We start from the raw sequence: 24,618 nt of genomic DNA on the forward strand, positions 1-24,618 counted from the left end.
TCATTCGTATCATACGAACAGCTTTATGAAACACCCACCAGGTCGGTGAATTACGGAGACCATGTTTCCTGGAAGATCTTTTCATTTTGGTATGGTCATGCGCTAGTAATGAACCTTTCAATTAATTTATATATATTTTGTCAATTAGTCTTGGTATCTTGAGAGTTAACGCAATTTGTTCTCATCCTTGCCTTTCACTGTAAGCAGGTAAAGTTTCAATTCGTCACACATGGTCTATGGAATACGAAAGATTATGTTCATGATGTTACATGCCTTAATGGGCTTTAGAGTTTATGACATGGTTCTATTGCCCTAATCGTATTTATACCGATTCCTTTTACACTATTATAAGATGGGCATTCGATGACGATACGGCTTGTGTTTACACGATTGATTAATGACACTATTGCGAAAAATCCATTGAGAGTCATATAGTTTTCGCTAAAGCCCCTCACGGAAATCAAGCTTATAGGAAGATTATTAATAGTGATCGATCTTTTATCATTGCCAATGTCTATAATTTCTTTAGCAATATTAATTTCATAGCCCGATAGGGTCACAGTGAATCCGCTTGTCATATTAGGTTGACACGACATTTGTTCCTGCGAAAATTGCTACTGGCTTATCTTCGTCTAAGATATAGGGTAATGGTTGCCATAGGGTTTAGGGTTGGTTTTAGGGTAGCGTATAGTGTTAAGCCCGGGTTGAAGTTTTTCATTCGATTTTTGTGTTGAATTTATAGCGGAGCAATTGTCGCCGGAGCAAATGTCATGGACCCAATATTGGAAACATCCGTATTCAGCTCATGAATTCAGGGAAGCATTTCATGAAGAAAAGGGCGAGTTTCACGGACAAACGTTACAAGCTACTGAAAATCCTCTCATTTGATTGGCTGGGGGCAAATAGGTTTGCGGAAAATTCTGCGAGAAAAAAAAAAATTCTTCATGAAACGCCCGCTTGATTTCATTTTTAGAACGGATTCGCACAGTTGCCCCTCTGCATGATACAATGCAACGTATAACTTGTTCATATCGAGTTTAATTGATTGCCGTCTCGTGTGAGATAAATTAAGGGCGCCACACTGTTTTTTTTCCTTTGATAAGAAAGGAAAGGTTCATGACAGTATACGTGACAATCATGTTGTTAACCATGTTTTCGAATGTCAAGGGATTTACATGGGCTTTCAAACGTAAATGATACCATGTGAACGTCAACGTTCAAGACCAAAAACAAACAAATAAATTGGTTCAGAGTTGATAAATCTCCCACGTATGCTTTATTTCTCATCCTTTAGACATGACTGCTAGACGTGGTCGTGTTGTAATCATCGCGTCGTTGGATCTCGCCAAAGGCTTTCTTTTTCTTGATCTGTCTTGTCAAACATGCATGAATTATTCGCCAGAAAACACGCTGACACCCAAAACCCATTGTGTCGATTTGGATTTGAAACGGAAAGCGAGCGGGCAAAATTAGATTATGGTTGTCCAGATTTCTGCCTCCCCCGACATGCCCAACCCGGGCATATAGAGACAGGTTTTGGGTATAGCCCTCTTGTGCTGCCCTACGTAATCGCACCGCGAACATGCAGTTTTGACTTTTGTATTGCTTACGAACCAAAATATATAGAGCAGGGAGCATTTGCTAATCTGACCACCCCTTTCCCTGTCGCTCCACAGCCACAGAGCGTATAATCGAATCCTTCTTTACTCAAGCAACCCTGACACCTTTAAATATACAGATGAGATTATGGACGTTCTATCCATTTCTTCTCTTACTCTCTGCCTCATTTGGTCGTCAAATATCCCTTCGAATGTCCAGCCGTATACATCTTTCCCTTTGTATCTGTCTACCTATCTCTGTTTAGTGTCTTCCGACCTCTCAGCCCATAAACTCTCCGGACCTTTCAAAAACAACAACAACAACAATAGCAGCAACTCATCCCTTTCAACATATGGCCCCGTTTGTAGGGGAAGTGGGGGTGCATCCCATTCAAATTGTCATTTGCCAGTGATGAAAGTTTAGGGGGCTAGTTTTGACACAAAAAAATTATCCCCTCAGGTTAATTGGATCCGCACGTTGTTTGTTCATATCCATTACTTTCCCGCATTCGGAAATCGCAAGTTTAACATTAAAAGCTTTTCACGACATTGTATGAAGTTCAGGCATTAGTGTGAATCAATTTATCAAATAAACTCGCTAGTTCAGTTATAATAACTGAATATTTAACTAGAGTATTTCTCTCTCTACTGGTTCCTTATTATTTTCCCTTCCACACTATTTATTTCCCTCCGTTTTTCCATCCAGATGTCTACTCGTTTTCCTTTTACCAGTTGTTTTTTCCATTTATTTTCCCCCAAGCTCGCTAACAAGATTACATCTCTAATTTGGTAAAACTTGTTTTTTTCTGTCTTCAATAATAACGTGGATTTATAAGTGTTTATTGTGCAAAGCTTCAAGGGCTTATTGTTCCGTAAGAGTCTGTATATTTCTCTGACCAAGCCATAACCTTTTATTTTCATTTTTGCCATGAAAGCCTTGCCTTTCTCTCCATTTCCCTGAAGTGACTTAATATGATTAAGCTTACAGAATGGGGAGATAACTTGGCGCAAAATCCTAACAAGATACTTATTTAAACAACCATCTTAACTTCCAAAAGAAATTCACTTTGGGAATACATCTCGGAAGATATAGATCGATCTGAAATTGTTCTTTCCATTTCTTTAAAATAATTTTCGTCCAAACAATCTGGAAACTTGATAACACCATTCCTTAATGTTCTTCTTCGAAAAACATATGTTGGCAAAGGGGGATCCAGGGGAGTTGATTGACATTCATGGGGGAGGGGGGGGGGGGGGTGACTGACACAAATATTGTTCTCTGCGAAGGGATTCTTATTGTGTGTTTTTATTAGTTTAAGCAGGAGGGGGGGGGGGGGGCGTAATAAGCCAAAAACATTGATAAGGCTGACTTGGCGTACGAAGCAAAATATATATTAACAAAGTCGCGAGCGGCGCTACGAGCAGAGATTTTCACCCCTTTTATACAAAACAAGTCTAATTTATATTATAGTGTATAACTCCGTGGGGTTAAGGATACAGGGTTATCTTCCGAGGGTAAGAAAACTACGGGTTTACCGTAAACTGGTTTTGACTGTTGAATTGACCGATTGCAGCTTGGTAGGGGATGAGGACCAAGATACATGTACATTGTAACCTAAACTTTATTTTACTATGTTATTTATGAAAAGGTAGGAATAATGTAGTTCCAGGATCTAACCCTCTATTTATAATATTGTTTTATTTGTCATTTTTCTTCTCTCATTTTTTTGAATTTTCTCTCATAAGGGCAATTGCCGAAGAGAATGCCTGTCGATGAATTAAATAACTTGAATTATTATGCGTTTTTTTTTTTTTTTTTTTTTTGGGGGGGGGGGGCGTTTTTATCTTGCCCACCTAAAATTAATAAAATTAAATTGTCCACTCCATTCTGCTTAGCTCAATTTCAAGGTAGGAACGCGAAAGAGGTGGAAAAAGGAAAACTATATTCTTCGTATTGTATATCTCACGCAATTAGAATCAAATTTGTATGATTTGATAATGCAGCCTATTCCTTATTTCCACCATTTGAAATGTAATTTCCCCAACGATTTCAATTGAGAGGGATACTGACGCGTAATCTAATAACTGAGATGTATTCCGTTTCATCTTGTCAATATACCTTTTCAATATGAGACGAATAAAATGGTATACTCCTTGGGCGACAGATCCTTTCTCATGTACATAAATGAAAGGATTGAAATAACTGCTTTAAACAATGGGGAGTTGGTGAAAATGATCTTGTACGTGACGATTTGCAGGTAATAAAGCAGGGTTGCGTAAGAGATAACTACCAATTACCAGTTATCTGTAAATGGTCCATAACTCACCCCAAAACTGAAAAAAATATATATGAAATAAATAAGGATGATATAGGCCATTACCCGAAATATGGGGCTGATTAAAGACTAAAAATGCATGTAAACTGCCCCGTATTGAAGATAACATTTAAATATGCTTGAGATATTGCTTTTGGATATCGTCCGTCCTATAGTTCATAATTACCACTTCATATCTCAATTTTTAACAAGTCAGATTTATTTGGCCTTTCATTATATAAAACGAGTTCAGGTTATTTTCTGTAGAAAGGGATAGAAAAAAAAACCCAGTGTGAATAACTTAAAGGGGGCGAGGACCCCTATGCCACGAAGTTAATCTCACGTGCTTTGTGACAATTTTAAGCACATTTTCCATGTTTTCATACACAATAGGAAATATACCAGTTATTCGATTTTTGTTATAAATAAGAATGTTCTATAGTAACTGTACTGAAAGCATTTTGCATTTTTAAACAGTCCAAGAACACACATAGGGTTTTCGATTGTTTCGATTCTTTGCAGGTCGCCTTTTGATTCACTAATAAAATATATGAAGAGAACGAGAAAAAAACAAGTCAAATGCAAAACGGCATCCTGAATGTGTTTATCCTTTGGCAATTTATTGAAAAGAAAACAGCATAACAATATTACGATGTAACGGTATAATTAAAAAAAATGTATATATATAATATATAACAATATCATCTCAACAGTCGTTAAATCCTTCTCCAATCTTTCCAATTTAGAGGGATGAAATGATAGTTGTTATCCATTTGGAGTGAAAACATGTTAATATTGACGTACTTCCTGACTATCCCACAATGAGACAACATTCTGGAAGATACCTCAAGGGGATTGATGAACCGCTAGTCATTCTAGCCCGGAGATATGCGAAACTATCACCGGTAACATTCCTCGATCATCTGATGGATGTCTGTAGCAACCTAGAATATATTGATTTAATGATTCTTCTAAGCCGCCGCAGGACTCCCGGTCGCGCAACTACCACCTCCAGAATCCGAAGCCTCACGCATTATCAAGCAATGGAAGAATCTATCTCCGAAGCATTACGCATTGCCAGGCAATAGTATAAACTATTTTCCCTGCGCTGATGGATGTGCGCATCCCAACTTCCATTAACGTTTTAATTGCGGTCTCTATCACTCGAGCTATTACAATTAGACATTCCTGTTACCTGCATTGGAATTTGACTTGTAACATTGAGAAAAGGAATACAATTCTGTGAGGAGATTATTGAGGAGGTGGAGGGACATTTGACAGTTTGGTAAGTCACGTGATCATATATTGTTTTCACGTTATATCAGCTTACAAAACGTTTGCTCTTTTTATGAGCAGGTCTGCCATTATCTCGTCAGAATTATCCGAAAGAATATCTTCGCACCCTCGCGCTCAAGTTTGCATTTCAATTAAATTTGAATTAATTGAAGTGGTACAATTTAAAAGAAAAAAACATTATAAAGGTTATTACACAAAAAAATCTGAGGAGCATCCGCCGTCCTTCAGTGAACACCAAATCATAACACAAACATGTTAGACCACTTGGCCATATACATACAAACACACCCACACGCCCTCACTAATACGCACATACACAAAAATGCATTTGTTATTTTTGGGTCAAATCAGTTTCTATTCCAATGCCAGTAAGCATGGAAAGGGCAGGACGGTTTTTCCACCCCAGACCCCTCTCGTGTAATTCAAGTCTGATACTGAGACCACATTACGAGTACATCGGAAATTAGAACACTGTCCAGAATCAACTCAAGTGTACAAGTCTGAAGTGCTTTGATTGTTGAAAGCCATGCCACCGATCTAGAGGAACAATGTCTTGCTAATTATACTCAGGTTCTGAATACATTGCCATGATTATACACTCTTTGCTGTCTCTTGACAACATGTATATATCTGGGGATGCCCGCTCCCCTCCCGTCACTAACCCCCTTTTTATCTTATTTTCTTTCGTATTAGGTTTGCTTGTATTTGATTCTCAAAATAATTTTCAAGTGAGTGGAAATTCGGTCTCAGTGTGATTGGTGATACCTTTTTATATTTTTATTAAAAAAGCCCAACGGCCTCTTGTCAGCCCTTGATCTGCCCCTGTTTGAGAGGACGTTTAGTTCTTTTTACGTCCCTTCCTATTAAATGTCCTGTTTCATCTTCCAAGTTCTACGAGATTGTATGGAATAAAAACCTTACACTTATTTCAATTTTTAAATCCATTATCTATCTGGCCTTAATCATGTAAAAGTCGACAGATGACGCCAGACAATTGTCTGAGTGGTTTTCTTTAAATGTGTGGTCTTCGTCGTCGTTAGACAGCAGTGTGTGGCATGGCCTTTAAATAGTCTGCGTCATGACTGAAAAAAGTGACAAAAATGTGCACTCCTAAAACCGTTGACCAAAAACAAATCTAGATCGAATGCAAACGTGCAAAATTCTATTGAAGAATATTTGATATTTCTCATATGATTACAAATAATAATACTATTTCAGTAATTTTGTGTCTATTAGAAATAAAGAGGACCAAACATTTGAGTGAACGGGGTCTTAAGATTGCAACTAAGATACTTGACACATACGATTCAATAACAAAACAAGACCAAGCACTCATCAGGTCGGATGGGTGTGTGTGAGGGTGCATGTGTGTATGCAGTTCAAATTGATATTTGTGCTTCCAACTTTCTGAAAACGTGCCCTCCCCTTTTTTTTTGGGGGGGGGGGGGTAGGGGCGTGCAGATTTTTGTCGGAGCCATGGTTAAAGCATCGTGTGAAATTTGGGAGGGAAGAGGGGGGGGGGGGTCATTGTAGGCAGAGCTTTATAATTTGAGAATGAGAAGAAAATGGTATCTAAAAAAAAATGTAGTGTGCTCTCCCTGTTACGTAAGGCAATGATCACTTATGGGTACCACATTATGGTCATACGGCTTGGGAACGCATAATGACTTGTGGCATAATTCCAGCTTTTTCTATACGCAAAAAAGTGTTACATCACATAATCGCGAACAAGACTTGCAGTTGCAGTGGTTGTAACCGTGGCAAGCCAGTGATAGTTATTTGAGTCGGTTCGGTCGGCTCCAGAAAGAATTGTGAAATTCGAAGAAATACTTAAAGCTTTTGGCGTCTGGGAAAGCTCAGGATAAAACAGACCTTGTCCTCCGAGAATAGAGCAAACAATGGCCACTTCTCGAGCTATTCGTCTCGTTTTCAAATCCTCGTCACTCTGACATCTTATCCGCGAGATCTTGCGAGAGGTCAAGCCCATAATGATGCCCCCACTTAGCTCGACGAGCGTTTCATAACACGCCTTTTCAGCTACTTTCACTGACAAGCGAAAAAATATACTGGAATCCTGTCATCTCATTGGCTGAGAGCTAATTTGTTATTGGGAAACATAGATGAAACAATGCCCTCTGGCTAAAGCAAATTAAATGAAATAGACGCTGTGCTTTTCTCACAATAAAATTTAAGTATTTATTACGTATTTGTAAAAACATTTCCAAGAATCTAAACTTTTTATTATGAATCTTCATATGCTTAAAAGTAAATATTATTGATTGCACTCTTAAGGAACATAACTTTTGTAGTTTAATGGGAGGAAATAAGTGCATCTTTAAGGTTAAAACACCTTTTGGTAATACGTATGGACAGACTTGACAAAAAACAGAATAATTAAAATACGTACAGAAGTAAATGGGAGAGTTGTCGAAGTGCGCCATCAGACATGTTGGTCGCCTTGCCAATGGGAGGACGTCATCTAGTGATCTCAACATTCAAATAATGCTTTCTTATTATTGTATGCAAGTCTTCTTTAAGCTTTAATCGATATCTTTCTTTTATCTTTTTCATTTTCACACAAGCTAAAAGAAGAAGATGAGGAGGAAGAAGAACAATTAAAGTAATGGGATTTGAATATAGTGGCATAATATTTGTTTAATGTTGGGTAATTCATGTGTTTTGCTCATTATTATTTATTTATTGATTTATTTATTTATTCATGCATGTTCACAATGTACAATGTAAAAGAATACACAGATAATATATAAATATATATATTTATGAAACACAAGTTAATAATGAACATACAAAGGTGTTGCAACATAAGCTAAAAGCTTGATTGGTTGAAGCACATTTAAACTGGTTTTGCATCCAAGAAAACAAAAATAAAAATGTAAGAATAAGGAAGACAGGAAAGAAAGAGAAGAATGTAAAAGTGATAGACTGCCGAGATATAACAATTAAGTTTCAAATTGTTATGAATATATGGTATAGTAATTCAACAGAGTTAAATTCTTAATCTTCTTAATCTTCATTATGGTGTACCGTTGCCCTGCTAATATACAAGGAAAATGATATTGTTTTCGCTTACAATAATAAATCAAGGTCAAAGGTCAGTGAAAAATTTAGTATTCAGGAATCAGGTGCCCGTTTCATTAAAAAAAAAAACCTTTGCTAAAGTGATACCAACGAAACCGACTAAACTACGACTGATGGTATGCCTTCTGGATTTGGCTGGTCTGGAGTCAGTGTTGCCGGTAGCACTGTTACGAAAACCCTCGGACAGCGTAACTTGAGTGTGTAGCAACTTGACGGAACTTATTATTGACGGTGAACCGGCCCTTGTCCAAGGGGAAGAAATAAATGGCTCTCTTGCTTCGCTTGCTTGGATATTGTCATAAATAAACGATACCGTCGCCACATCTAAAACTACTCTTCCTCAGTCAATGTCAGTCATGTCGATTGCTTCGTTGCAATAGCATGTCGGTTACGGATTTCCCCAGACAATCGCAACATAAATGTTGCCCCAATTTAGGACTGTTAAAGCTGCAAATTCAAACGGTCTTCGTATTCGGGGTATTGTCTTGTCATCAGCTATATTATTTTTTTTCTAAAAAAAACATCGACCGGCAACAAAGAAGTGGTAACAAAAAAGGCCAAAGCTCGCTACATTTAACACCGAGAATACATTGTGAAAAAATAACAAGAAATAAGAATGTATAAAGAAGGGGTCTGCCCCCTAGATCCACCACCGCCTAAATGATATCTATGTTCCGCACAGTTTGAGCTAAGATAGGGAAAGATTAACCACTGATTACACCTGTCTTTACTACGGATATCTTTTTTAAGAGAAAGACCAACATCATGATGATAAACCAACGTTTTTTGTAAACATGGTACCCCGAATGTGCTCTGTTCAAGCAGTGTTCAGTGAAACCATTATTTAGTATGAGAATTGTATTTCCGATATATTATCTTCCGATAAAAATTATTGTACATCCGATAACTTTCAGGAAATTATCAATCAGCTGATATTATATGCAAGTTTGATTATTTCTTTCATTCGTCATGCTCATCTGATTAAGTGTTTATTTTTGTTCTCTCTCTCACCTCTATAGATGACGTACGAGATTTTTTTCCTGAGTGGCCTTTATTACTAAGAGGAAATGGGGGCTTATGAAAACTGTGAATATCTATAATAATTCTGACACGTGCCATTTTCTGGAGAGCATGCTCGACCTCGCCAGGACTTTGAAATCACCTAAGAGTGCCACCATCATGTCGTCGTTTTACTTTCCCGACGTCGCCAGCGACATGGGGAACGTCACTTTGAACTACACTCACATGGAATCCGGGTCGGCGGAGATCTTCGGGGAGTCTCTTTTTCGGATCCTGACCCTCTCCGCCATTTTCCTCATCTCCGTACCGCTCAACATCATCGTGCTCGTCATCGTGTTCCGTCGACGCCGTCACAAGTCGCGGGTGAACATCCTGGTCATGCACCTGACGCTCGCCGACCTCTTCGTTGCCCTCATCAACATCCCGACGGACGTGGTGTGGTTCTGGACGGTGCGGTGGTTGGCTGGGAATGCGATGTGCAAGATCATCATGTTTATCGAGTCCTTCAACATGTATGGATCATCGTTCATACTCATCGTCATCAGTCTCGATCGCTACGCCGCCATCGTACACCCGCTCAGTATTCATCAAGCAGATAGACGCTGCAAGATTATGGTTCGAGCCGCCTGGGCATGCAGTGCTCTTTGCAGTGTTCCCCAGGTACGTGTCCTATTTGGGGTAGGTGGAATTTATCTTCAGAAATTTGAAGATAAATTGACCAAAGTTGATCTGTCAAAAGATTTAGAATTCTTCTAAATTTTTTTTCTTGACATCACCGGCAAACAATACCCCTACATATCCTTTAATAATGTTATGTTCCAAATTAAATATTCACTATTTCGCGTCCCCTGTAACATGCTTAATGCACTGATATAACTTACTATTTTGCATAGAAAATGTGACTCTATGCAATTATGGGAAACTCCTAGAACACAAATATATTTTTTCAGAACTTTGTTGATTGACACATATGGTAGCAAATAATTAATCATTGCTCTTCACTCATACCCTTTTTTAATGAAACCAAGTAAACATCAGGGTCAACGGACAGTCATCACGACACAGTCATTATGCCAATAATCTATTCAAAATCTTGCAATAATGTTAACTTCATTCAACTGCATTCAGGCCCGGTCCCACTTACTAGGCTTCCGATGAACATCCGTTTAACATCCCCGCTAAATACTACCAACGTCCGTCATTTTCCGTAATTTTTTCCCTAATTTTGTCAATTTCTGGAGCGAATGAAAACAGATGGAGCGGTCCCCGAAATTTTGCTCGTCCGCTGTGTCCTTTTTGAATACGCTTTGCGTCCGTTGGCCAGTGGGACCAGGCTTTTATGCTGCAGTCATACCACGCGCACCACAACGCCTACAAAATGACCGATGGGATGTCATACAAAATAACGTACTTACAACTCTGCTCGGTCAGGGCCCCGTCTTAAAAAGAGTTGTGATTGATCGGATCGATCGCAACTCTTTGTAAGACGGGGCCCTGACCGAACAAATGATGACCTTTCGCAGAGTATACATACATACATATATATATATATGTATATATATATTTTTTTTTTTACCCCAACGTCGAGGTCTCGGCCAGACCGAATAAATGGATTTGAAAATAATGATAATAATAAAATCATTGAATTAGAATTATACGACTAAAACGTCTTTCCAATATTATAAATAAAGAAGGAGTCAAATTTCTGATTCTTTTTTTAAATGAGGGGGAAAATAAGACGTTTCTCCCAGTTTATATCAATAATAAAATACAAAAGAAATAATTCTCCAAGTATTATGACTATGGATGAATGCATATAAATATTTTGTGAAATCAAATTTGAAATCATATTTTTCTTATTTCACGTCCGATTTTTATGAAATTTTACGTAACCATGGTAACCATTGTTTTTTTTTCCCCCATTTTTATCCAACTAATCGTTTGTGTTTGTTTTCGTGGACTTGTCCTTTAACGACCTGAGGAGCGTTTCAGGAAAGAACTCGTAAGATATTTTATACGACAAGTCTTGTTTTAACCGACAGTTAACACAGTAACGGTGCGTCTCAGCCAATCAAATTCAAATAAATTTGTCAGATCTGACAACTTGTCGGACAAACCTGTTGATGAAACTCTCCCCTGGACTTCATTTCGGAGAGCTGCGTTTGAGCACACTTAAAAACAAAAAAACAACAACATACAATTGGTCGGTTTGCAGTCGAGATCGTCGGTGTGACCGAAGCATATTAAGCTACTAAAAATGCTCATTATAGTTTACCAAAATGCGTCCCTTTTTATTTGGTTCCTCCTGAGCGATAACATATTAATCCATCTCAAACGCCTGAAGCTATCAAGTATATGATCACGATCAGAGAGTTATGAACTTCAGACAAGACCAGAGGGAGATTTTAGGATCATTTTCAAATTCATATCACGCGCTAAGTGTTGACCAGTTGGACGCGTGGGAGTAACAAATATCAGCATGGTCTGAATGACAATAAGTAGTATTGACCATGAAATAAGCAACGCAATAACGCGTTGCGAATTGGAAGGTTCTCATTTCGTTTTTTTATGCTTCAAATGCGTCATAAGAATATTGCAGCCTGATATAATTTCTTGAACATGATTGATTAGAATAGCAGGTACACTCTAAAAAATGAAGTGCTAATTTAGCACTTAATCTGCTTAATGTCCTTGTACAGTGACTGCACTTTGAGTGCTGATTTAATAGTCATTCAAATTTGAACTAGAATATTAGCACTCAAAGTGCAGTCACTATACAAGGACATTAAGCAGGTTAAGTGCTAAATTAGCACTTCATTTTTTAGAGTGTACATGTAGGTGTGAATCTGCCATATATTAAGATATTTCAAGAACATTTTTTACACACACTCCCATTTTTACTCAAACACCCTCACCCACACTAATCCCTCTCACGCACAAAACTACACACACACTCTCTCTCATAACAACCCCAAACACACTTACCACGGGACCCTTACTCGTACTTTAACTTCAACGCGACAGATCAATGTAACAAGGTAGCGGTTTTCACAGTACGCCCCCTTCCACAATTATACACACATACATACCTTTTCGCCATTCACCTTTTAATAAAAACAGTATGTAAAAAAGATACAAGAAAATCGAATGAATAAATACTAGACTGAATGATGTATTAATTTTTGTTTCAATCTTAACAAGAATAGCTTTCAAAAAGGGGGATATTACTAAAGGGCGACGTCGATCTTTGCATGGCTCTTGCAATATGTTGTCATCTTCAGTTCATATCATTTCGTGTTAATGCATTCATCTCCACGAGCACGACAAGCATGACAAAGTCTTTTGATGCTGTTGCTTTACTATGAATATATTCAGGGCGAAAGAAGAAAGAATGAGGTGGATATGCATTTCATCATATTCTGATACGAAAGAGAACAAATCCTATCACCTCTCTGAATAAGAAATCCTCACATATGACAATCCAAGCTTTGATTCCAAGGCTACAGTCACACCAACGAGACCGACTCCAAACCGATCGATGATATGCCATTGGTAATAACGTTATAACTTTGATCGGTCTGGAGTCAGTTTGGCCGGTGGGACTGAAGCATTGTGATTGTTCTAAGGAAGTAACAATGATGCATCTGGATATTTCATGTCAGACAAGTTCGTAAGTTTCCTTCCTGCTTCTCCAAAGCGCCCTAGTTTAGGTACGTCTTCGGGGATCTTCATGAAACAGTTTCTCTTCTTCTATAACCTATATTGCTATTGTCGAGAGAGAAATAGGGAGAGAGATAATACAACACGTGTTGCCTGTAGACCCAGTAGTGCTGGCAGTTGGATGATACACATTCACTTGTAAGCCTCCGGATTCACGGCAGAGTTGATCCCTTATTATCTTTTTCTCATTTCTCGCCCCATCTTCGCAACAGGGGTGTCTTTAGCGGAGGGGGGGGGGGGGGGGGGGTTGACACGTCCGTTGGCACCACATTGATTCGATTTGCATTTTCCCTGTATAATTCATTTTTTTTTTACCCTGGCATTATAAACTCAAAATCAAGTGGAGATGCAGGGATTGTTTGTTTAGGAGAAACAACAAAAAAATATTTAAAGTAAAATTTAGGGGGGAAAATGTGTTCGCTCCAAAATGAATGTGATTTCTGTCACATTTCTATATTTTTATAGCATACCAGCGAAATTTTCGGAGGGGGGAGGGGGGTGATGCGTATGGTGTAAAACATACGCAGCATCCCCCGATATAAAAATAAAAAATACAATCTTTGGGGTGCTTCCCAGGGCATTGGCGCCACAGAGGGATGGGGATGCTCAAGGGCGACCACGCTCTTTGAGTTTTGAACTTTTTCGCTGTTACAGCGAAAAATACAAAAAAATGGGAAGAAATTGGAAGAAATGGAAGACAAATTAGAGAAAGGCTCAAACAGAAAGGTACCGGATAGGTACATGTACATGTAACTTTATCATTCCCATGTTATTCACTTGAGTATAAATGGCGTCACATTTGATCCGTCTCTCAATCCTTCTTTCAAAATGCACTACAATCTTGCCGTTGGTTAAATAGAAAGAGATATGCTAGAAACGTGACCAGAATTGATTTGATTTCATGTAAAATTCCCCATGAACATGAGAAAAAATATAATCATACCTCCAACTTTAACCGATTTTTATTGTCCGTGTTTGGAACATTGTCAATTCCGTGTTTTAGTACAGAATAGGGCAACATGTCTTGCATCTCTGACTCCATTGGCATCCAGACATACCAAGAAAAACATATTGTATAAACGCGACTTTTAATTACGGAATCTCTCTTGAGAATAACGATATACGTGTTCATTTTCATGTCATGTTCGGTTCCTCTTTTCCAGGTCACGAATGTATGGCACGGGTTCATGTGTTAATGCCATTGATCATGGATTTATCATGCACCTTCGGGGAAACATCGCTAGCTTAGCTGTGATAAAAAAACAATTTCACGCAAAATAAGCCAAATATGGCGATACTCGTGTTTCCTTGTTCATTTTCCTCTCCTAGTTCTGATTAAGGTCACGAATGTCAGTCACGAAAGTGAAATGTTTTTAATTACCTCGCTCTAATCGATAATAAAACGGCTAAGGAGGACACGTTTGACATATTTGATTTGACCATAACTCTCGTAGGAGTTCGTGGGTTCGGGAGCCCGCCCCCTTAAAAATGAGCCAAACAAAACCCCAAACTTTTATCCCTCAACCAAAATAAATTAAATAATAAAAGATAAAAAAATATGTAAGGAACCCCCCTCCCCCACTAAAAAACAAACAAACAAAGAAAACACTATTATTTCGAATTTATATATGTTGTTTGAGAACGGGGGAGGGGGTAGACCATTGCCATGTATTTTTCCCCTGAGTTTCTATCCAATGTTTTTTTAACTATATTTCAAGATTATTAACTGATTTAAAATTGCTTTTTACGCCTAACTCGCTTCGCTTGCTGGAAAATTAGCCGGAAAATGTGCACCATGTTTCCTGAAATTCATTTATTTTCTTGCCTTTTTTTAGAATACCAAAGATTTTTGTTTTACGTACTCACACCGTGTGCACATGATATATGAGCAAAACAAATATTTTGGTCAAAGTTGCGATTATAGGCATGTTAAAGCGTTGAAGTATGTGGGAATCTGATATCTTTAGAAAGTCACCGAATTGGCATTGGTGACACACAATACCGATTAAGTGAAATACATGGCGTGTCACTGCACATCAACTCGCCATCAATAATGTTTCAACTCAACATGGAATCATATAAGCATGCTGCGCTTTAACACAACGACATTGTTCACTTACGCCCTGTGACGAGACATTAATCCTTAAATGAGGTACATGGGGTCATCAATTACTTGGTCTGTAATATGGGGACTGTGTTCACCGAGAAAGTACAACTAGTCAGGCAGCATATGTCATGATTTACCGGCTACTTCGATAAATTGGCTAAGTCTGATTTTTCACTTTTATGTGATTGGTGACATCACAAGGAACAACTTCCAACTTGGTGACAAATTTCTAATGGTCATCATGTTAGGGGTCAAAATAAGGTCAATAGGGGTCAATTTTTTAAATTGCCCCAATTCTGTCAAATGACACATCAAATTGTTTGTCTTGTTATACTGAACTAAAAAGTGTACACAATTATATACTCTTGACCTCCCGTTAAAAAGTTATGACCGGAAATGTCAAAGGTCAACGAACTTTCGTTAAATGGCAAATTACACTGAAGGTGTTAAGTAAGCTCATTTTTCTGTGTTTTTATGAATGTGTGAACTTTTTTTTTTTCGATTTTGATAATTCCATCGTCAGAAGTCCTTATCCATGAGATATAAAAGGTCAAGACAAGGTCAGGGAAAGGTTAAAATGTCAACAAACTTTCATTGGAAGCCAAAATACACGTCTAATAGCGGTTAGAAGTTTAGAAGTATTATTTTTCGTGGGTTCTTTATTTTGAGTCTATATCTAAGAAGACATTTTATATATAAAGGGGTCAAACGTGCTTATTTAGGAATAAAAATAGATAAACAGCGATAGACATCGTATGCATTCAGTGTGGTATTGCGGGAATACCTTGAAAAGACTTGACAAACCCTTATGCCCTTAAAATTTTATCATCTTCAAGATGTGATAAGTGCAACCAGGGATTTTTTTTTTTTTTTAGGAATTCAATTCAAGTTCAGTTCATTTTCAATTTACTCATCTTTGATATGTAAAGAAGTATTTCCTTCATTTGCTTTGTACAGAATATCTTAATTAACAGAAATTATTATAATGTATTGGGGTATAAGTATAATACTATGTTAACAGAATAAACACATCGATTGATCAGTGCTCCCAGCTCCTAAGAAAGATGTCTAACATTTCATTTGGATTATCTTGCAAATAAGATAATGAGGTTAAGATTGAGGATGATAAGTTGGGCTCCAATCGCTCCTCATTATTTCTAATGTATGACGGTTATATTATTTCTGACAAAGAAGCAACATCGTGCATGCATGCTCATTGTAGTCATGGATGTCCATTCGTTGATGTATATATTCTGACCATTACTCGATCTCTGGAGTCAAGAAGGATGGTTCATGTGCTGTTCTAAGCTTATCATTGGATCATTGGGCCCTTTTTGCATTTTGTAAAGTGAAAATTTATAAGGATTTCGTGCATACTTTTGGTCAATTATACTTATTTTTTTAGTAAAAATGCAAGTCTTCACAATTTCTGGTGGCAGCTTTTATTTTTCTTTCATGAGGACATTAAACAATATACTACCTGGGTTACATTTATATTTAATACTGCCCCAGGGGAATGGGTACTTGGGAGAAAACCACAAATCCCTGATAATAAAGTACATGGCCTATGGGAAAGTTGTCCTTGCCCCTTGTCATAATTTACTTACCCAGTTGCCAATTTGAAATCTACATAGTATTAGTGATCTCAATTTTAAAGCAGCTATAACTTTCTTATTGCTTGTCCGATTTCTTTCAAACTTTCACCATACTGTTTAATTTATTTTTCTCCTTCCCAACACAACATTTAATGGCCAAGGCTGGATTCCCCTTTAAGTTTAGTTTCACGTTGTATGCTCTGGAAAAATACACTTGATAAAATAGTACAAGCCGTGTTAATAATGTCAGCACATAATCAGGAATGTGTAGTCATTGGCTCCAGAGATCGAGTAATGGTCAGAACATATCACATCAGCATGATGGACACCCATGACTGACTACAATGAGCATGCTTGCACGATGTTGCCTCTGTCAGAAATAATAGTCACACATTAGAATTAATAGCAATTTGAGTCCAACTTATCATATCATCCTCATTCCTTACCTCATTATCTTATTCGTAAGTTAATCCAAATAAGATGTTAGGCATCTTTCTTAGGAGCTGGGAGCACTGATCAATCGATTTGTGTGTTAACATAGTGCACATAATTATATACCCCAATACATTACAATACTCTCTGTTGATTAAAATATTATGTACAAAGCAAACGGAATAAATGTATCTTTACATATCAAAGACTAGTAACTTGAAAATGAATTGAACTTGAATTGAATTCCTAAATCAAGAAAATCAAGAAACTCGGAAAGAGCTGGTTGCACTTATAACATCATGAAGATGATACGACTTTTAAGGGCATTAGGGTTTGTCAAGTCGTTTCAAAGTATTCCTGCAATACCATACCACACTGAATGTATTCGAAGTCTATCTCTGTTTATCTATTTTGTTCCTAAATAAGCATATTTGACCCCTTTGTAAATAAAATGTCTTCTTAGATATAGACTCAAAATAAAGAACCCACGAAAAATAAGACTTCTAAACTTCTAACCGCTATTAGACGTGTATTTTGGCCTCCAATGAAAGTTTGTTGACCTTTTGACCTTTCCCTGACCTTGTCTTGACCCTTTATATCTTCTGGATAAGGATTTCTGACGATGGACTTATCAAAATCGAAAATAAAAAAGTACACACATGCATAAAACACGGAAAAAATGAGCTTTCTTAACACCTTCAATGTAATTTGCCATTTAACGAAAGTTCGTTGACCTTTGACATTTCCGGTCATAACTTTTTAACGGGAGGTCAAGAGTATATGATTGTGTACACTTTTTTGTTCAGTATAACAAGACAAACAATTTAATGTGTCATTTGACAGAATTGTGGCAATTTAAAAAATTGACCCCTATTGACCTTATTTTGACCACTAACATGGTCAAGATGACCATTAGAAATTTGTCACCAAGTTGGAAGTTGTTCCTAGTGATGTCACCAATCACATAAAAGTGAAAAATCAGACTTAGCCAATTTGTCGAAGTAAATGACATATGCTGCCTGACTAAACCCTCCCTGTTGGAAATAACACAATGTCACACAGTGTGATCACAGTATGTTCACATAGAGGACTATGTGAAAATATTACACACTATGTTAAAATGGCAAAATTTAACAGTGTAAACACTGTGGCTGCCTTCATGGCTTTGGATATTCACAGTGTGTTGGCATAGTAGATTATGTGAATGTGTGATTCACACTGTTGAAATGCTCAAATTTAACAGTGTGGAGGTGACTTCACATTGTGTTCCACAATATGAACACATTGTGTGTTCCTTCCAGTAGGGTTGTATCATATTAGTCGGGTCATGATTTGTTAAAAACACCTTTTTAATCACTGCCTCTATTTCATGAACTACTATATGGGCAATTGAGTGCATGGCGTAATGGTCAACATCTCTGTTTTGTACCACAAGGTACTGAACTCGGAACACAATGAATCTAATAATGTGTACATACGGGTCGTAATTATGCTTTTACATTTTTATCAAAACAACCGGAAATGTATTTCAAATTTTGTTTAGCGTGTGAATTTTCAAAAGCATGCGGCATAACTAAATGAGATGCATTCCAAACTGTGCACCCATTGATGTAGTGACATGATTCCCGCCCTCAAAAAAATTTGAGCCAAAATTTGAGTGAAAAAGAAATGTGGGGCACAACATGGTGTTATGACAAATTTTCTAAAGGGCCCGAGCGAGCGAAACAAGCAAGCAAAAAATGTTGTCCTTGTAAAAATGAAAATGTGATTTTGTGATCGAGGTAGTTTGACTGGCAAATAGGTATTTTCTGTTTTACATACATCGATCTCATTCTAATAGTATTTTTTGATCTATTTATATGTTTTTCAAGTTGATGTCATAATTTTTATGAAACCATCTGCCTACCTGTACTTCAGAATGATGAAGAAAATAAAATCATCTATCAGTGTCAGTAAATCAGTATTTCAGGAACAATTGTCTTTTATCTCTTTTCACCTCCTTTAGTTTATGGTTCATGAAGTTCTGTCACCGTATGAGGCTCCGGACTTCACCCAGTGTGTCGACTACCGATTCGCTTTTGAACATCCGACTCTTTGGTGGCTTTACCATATTTTTGTGACACTTGCCATGTACGTCGTGCCTCTCATTACCATATTTACCTGCTACACAGCCATCATATACAAGATTTGCCGGAAAACGAAGCAAGGTATTGTAACGATTTCCCTGTTATATCGTTATATTGATTGTTTTATACACGGTTAAGGATGACTTAATGCAGAATGGTTGCAACCCCTAGTGTCGCAACCACTCCAATGATTGTTCAATCCATCTTCATTGAAAATAAGTTTTCATCCGGGGTTGGGGCTAAAAAGGAGGGGTATTTTTCTCAAGTAGTGTAAAAATGAAGATAAACAGAAGATAAAAGAAAAGGAAGAGGAGGAGGAGGAGGAGGAGGAAGAAGAAGAAGAAGAAGAAGGAGGAGGAGGATTAGAAGAAGAAGAAGAATAAGAAGCAGAAGGAGGAGGAGGAGGAGAACAAGAAGTAGAAAAAGAAGAAGAAGGGGACGACAGAAGACATTATAGTTTAAGAGAGAGAGAGTCTGTCTAGTGTAACTCTATAATCATGATAATACCATACAAATTCAATAGAGAGAAAAAAGACATCACCTTACTAGTCATCATCATCACTATTATCAACCTCATCAGACCCATCATCACCTCATCACAAATTCCATCATTATCATTATACTCGTCATCATTATCACCATCATCTCCATTATCATCGTCATTACGATCATAATTATCGTTATAACCAAATTCATTGTCGCTATCATCATTCATCATCAACATCATCATTATCATCAACATCATCAACATCATCAACATCATCGACATCTTCATCATCATCACCATCATCATCACCATCATCATCATCATCTTCATCAATGCAATCATAATCTCACCGCATCCGTTCACAAAGTCACCCTACGTTTCATTTCTTTGAAAATTCATATTTTTTCATCTTTCCTATTTCCCTCTTGATCGATTTCAGCTCGTCAATCCGTCAATAACAATGAAAGTAGCGTCCTCAGGCGGTCATGTTCGAGCAGTCTTCCTCGAGCAAGGATGAAAGCCCTCCGTCTCACGGCTACCATTGTGACGGCATTCGTTATGTGTTGGGGTCCATATTACGTACTAAGCACGTGGTAAGTGGCGTCACGACGATTTTAAAAACGGTGCAACCCCCTCCCCCGGCTCTTTCACAGTAGAGATCTATGACATTCTGACTAGAAATAGTACAATAGTAGAGGGATAAGGCAAAGTCATACAGAGGCACTGCGGATCACCTTGCGCTGATCATAGGGTGTCCTTACCACGCCCTTGCGCTGATAGAACGATGTCCGTTTATTGCTTGATGCCCTGCACGGATGGTACGATGACCATACGATGACTGTACGATGCCCTCACGATGCATTAAAGGGGTACGATCAGTTTAGAAAATGTATAACTTCGCGCTAAACATGATAAGATCCCTACGATGATCCTAAATCTGTTCAAATCCATACGATTGCCACGCGCGTACTTATAAGGGGACGATGATGAGGCGGATACGGTCATTCTAAAGTACGTGCTAATATATAGATTCTGTAAAGCGCTAAGCTTTGTGAAAAATGATACAAAAGCGGACGAACACTAGCTTCATCATCAATGAAAAAAAAAAGTAATTGCATAGTAAAATGTTGCATGATGAATTAAGTTGTTATGATGACATGTAAATTAATTCAATTATCACATAATTTGCTTTTGGTTTTAATTGTTCCATCAGGTACCATTTCGACACGAGATGGCAAACAGGTGCTGGACTTCCAAACCCCGACTGGATGATCCACATCATGATGGCGCTAGGCTACTCCAATATCTGCCTTGATCCAATCATATACGGTATATTTGTGACGCGGTTCAGTCTCTGCCACCGCCGCGGTAAGTCCGCGGTAATGCACCCGCTCACCACCTACCGCCGATCAACCCTGAACTCCAAGGTCATCACAAACGACGGTCATACGTCGTCCGTGAGATTCAACCACACGTTGGTTTCGAGCAAGAACAGTTGCAGCGGTACACACGCGGCGATCGACACGGTCACGCCGCTCGTAGACGGGGACGCCAGAAGGAATATTTTCGTGAATAGGCGCGAGACGTCGACAACGACGTAACAGTGTCGCTACCGAGACGTCTACTAGACGCATGTCTTCTCAAATCCGACGTTCAAATTCCTCTCGTTGAAAATCCCAATTATCTCTATCTATATATTTTGTTTTGGTAGAGTGTTTTGTTTTAACTGTTTTCTTTCAAAAATAGTCAAATATCATCAATTACGGAGAAACTCTGTGATTGAAATCGTCTCAAATACTATGATCCTAGGGGAAATCCTATTTTTGATCGACACTCTCTGTAGGACTAAAAAAAAATCATGACAATATTTCTTTTTGAGAAACAAAACATATATTTGACTGCATCACCTTTTTTGGCATTGTACATGAATCACAAATTTACAAAAAATAGTTTCGTGTCTTTACTTGCTTACCAGGAATAAGGTGGCGCTGTATAATCTTTGCAAGCAGGGGGGTTGCTAATCAAGCCAGGGAATCCGGCTCCTTGCTCCATTAGCTCAAACGGATAAAAATCTAGTTTGTCTTTATTTAGCGTCATCACAGTGATTGTGGGCTCGAGCCGTCCTTGGCATGTAAATCATCGGCAACTTTACGAATAGTTTTTTACTTTTCCGTTCTTTTTTTATTAAGACATATTTACATGTATATGATACATGACTTGTATTTGTATATTGATGTTCCTCTTTTTTGCAACTAGCAGTGTAATCTTCTAATTTTACAGGTTTTTAGGATGTGTAAAAAATTAATTGCTCTTATAATCGTTATTTATGTTATCATCAGTGTTTCACTGTTCAATATTATGTTTCCTAGAATATACCTACAAAGCAGATAGGATGCCGAACACAAATCTCATTCTCAATTTAAAACTCGTTTTTTTATAATAGAGTTGTAAATAAATTTGCTAGGTTGATTCCGATTTTAAGTGTGATTGTTTGATAATTTTGTTTGTACACATCCGGCAAAACGCTGCTTACACATTATTGTATACCGTTACGCAAATGCTTGCATTTCCTGTCCAGGGTAAAGCCTTACGGTGGTGATTTAATTGACACAGAAATCAAAAGTCGAATGGTCAATGGTCAGTTCTTTTGATTGCCGAAATTTTAATAACTTCTTATGAGCCCGCATAAGGCCATAAACGTTGTCATGGTTACTATGCAATATCACCTTGTCCACGACTGGGAATTTACGGAGCGTATGCGTAAATCCGTAACGCCATAGGGGAATCATAGATTATCCCCTCGCACAAGAGGTTCACCTCACAGATTTACGCCAGTGTTTTACGTAGTCATACATGTATAATCAATGATATTCGTGGTATTACACAGCTTTTTTTAAGCCAAGATTTGATATGAATTCTTATGGATTTCAGCATGCAGTATTTTCTCTTTTTTTTCTAAATTCTGTCAACTGTTTACTTTTACGTCTGTGAAACATACATGACATGTTAAGAAACTGTCTTATTATTATTTTTTATAAAAGAAAAATGTTATCTGCGATAAGAAAAAAAGATAATATAAAATACAATTGATCTCTTTTTTTTTTTTTTTATATATCCTTTTTTCTTATATTTTTTTCATGCATTTGTGTGTTATTGTGTTTGTACATCGAAAATCTCTTATATAAGAATGAATGCATTTTCACTCGCATTTCTCTCTCCCTCGGTAGTGACATATTGGTCTATCTACACTAAAACATACGATGTTTTACAAATCTTTTACTCTAAAAAGGGTGAAATTCAATCAACAACGAGTGAAAGTCATTTTTAATCTAGTGAAATTTACTAAATCCCTCCGAGGAGTGAATTATTCACTCATTAAAAAAAAGAGCTTACACCACTAGAAGAAATGACTATATATTTCACAACTCGACTGAGGGCCGACCTACGACGTCACCGTCCAAAGACCTTCTTATACATGGCAAAGACTCAGAAATGCTCAAAATCAAAACTCACCTATGCATCAAATTTTTTTGTTCATATTTTTTTTCTAGAGCATGTACAGGACAACTTCTTAGATACATGACCGATACGGACAAAATTAATGCTAGCTCAACTTGAACAACCCGGACAGATTTATATGTATATATATATATATATTTATATATATATATATATATTCCTGATGCGCCTGTTTTTTAATGATTATTTTCAATTGGTCTAATGCCGATTCGTCCACTCATCTACCATCATTTTGCCTACCATCAGTTCGTAACTATCCACATGGTCTTATTGCCATTTCGTCCACTCACCGTTTTGTCTAATGACAAGTTGGTCCAATAGCCATTTAGTCCATATACCATTTGGTCTAATTGGACTAAATGTTGATTGAGCGAAATGCGTGAAAAGAAATGGATATTAGACCAACTAGTTATTAGACGAAATGGTCATGGACGAACTGGTGATTTATAGACGAAGTGATGATAGGACCAAGTGGTCATTGGGCCATCTAAAACTGGAAAAAAACATAGTAGGTTACACGGGCCTAATTACAACTGGCAGGCAAAATATATTCATTCGAGCCAACCCATTCTCAGTTTTTTTTTAATTTGATATTGCTGATTAACAAAAGTGGATGAATATGACTGACAATCTGACACTGATTCTATGGAGGGTACCTACTGAACTTCTTTTTTCCAAATTGGGAAGATATATCACCACTTTGAAACTATTTTTTTTTTACTGGCGGAAAAATTAGAGCCATTTTACTCTCTCAAGATATGAATTTGATCCTGTCAGGTGCAGTCTTGTATTTTTAAATGAGCTGGTCGAGGTACCCTTCTCTGGTCAGATATGGAATGTCAGATATATATCCTATTCACTGGTAGTAAACATTCAACCCTCGAATTTCCTCCTTATTTTTATGAATTTTTTAAAGTGCCACTTTAACACACGAGTCTATTGAATTTTTGTTGGCCTGTGATACCAGTAAATCACTTGTGATGGATATATGTATATATAAAAAATCACTTTGCAGAAAGAATGTAGTTAACTCTTCTTGAAAGATAATTATTGTTGACTTCACGGAACACCTGGTTATTTCAAAAGATATCATTATCAACTCTTTTCTTTTCACAGCAAACGGGACTATCAGTCCTGACCATGACTTGTAACACTGATTTTGATTTACAAAGTGTTTACCATTACATTGAACTGACTATACTATAACTATCTTTGACCATGGTGACCGATTTCGTTTTCTATGTTATACATCATTGATAACATCCATGTTATTTCTATATTTTCGTGAATGAATGATAATGTTT

General features: G+C 37.4%; 1 protein-coding gene across 1 annotated transcript; it reads left to right on the forward strand.

The window, feature by feature from the left end:
* The first annotated feature begins 5,107 nt into the window (after positions 1–5,107).
* Positions 5,108–22,750, forward strand: LOC129260439 (gonadotropin-releasing hormone II receptor-like). The gene is made up of 5 exons (XM_054898416.2): positions 5,108–5,198; positions 9,328–9,988; positions 19,188–19,389; positions 20,235–20,388; positions 21,009–22,750. Exons 2-5 carry the CDS (start codon positions 9,386–9,388, stop codon positions 21,394–21,396), a joined length of 1,347 nt encoding a protein of 448 aa, XP_054754391.2. The 5' UTR covers positions 5,108–5,198; positions 9,328–9,385; the 3' UTR covers positions 21,397–22,750.
* Positions 22,751–24,618: the final 1,868 nt, after the last annotated feature.

This window comes from Lytechinus pictus, chromosome 5 (genome assembly GCF_037042905.1).
Source record: "Lytechinus pictus isolate F3 Inbred chromosome 5, Lp3.0, whole genome shotgun sequence".
Taxonomy (NCBI): Eukaryota; Metazoa; Echinodermata; class Echinoidea; order Temnopleuroida; family Toxopneustidae; genus Lytechinus; species Lytechinus pictus.

Excerpts from the sequence above, each read along its gene's own strand:
- LOC129260439 (XM_054898416.2), top strand. The coding sequence starts at position 9,386 with ATGAAAACTGTGAATATCTATAATAATTCTGACACGTGCCATTTTCTG. Across the intron at positions 19,390-20,234 it reads TTGCCGGAAAACGAAGCAAG|CTCGTCAATCCGTCAATAAC; the intron begins GTATTGTAACGA and ends GATCGATTTCAG. Across the intron at positions 20,389-21,008 it reads TATTACGTACTAAGCACGTG|GTACCATTTCGACACGAGAT; the intron begins GTAAGTGGCGTC and ends TTGTTCCATCAG.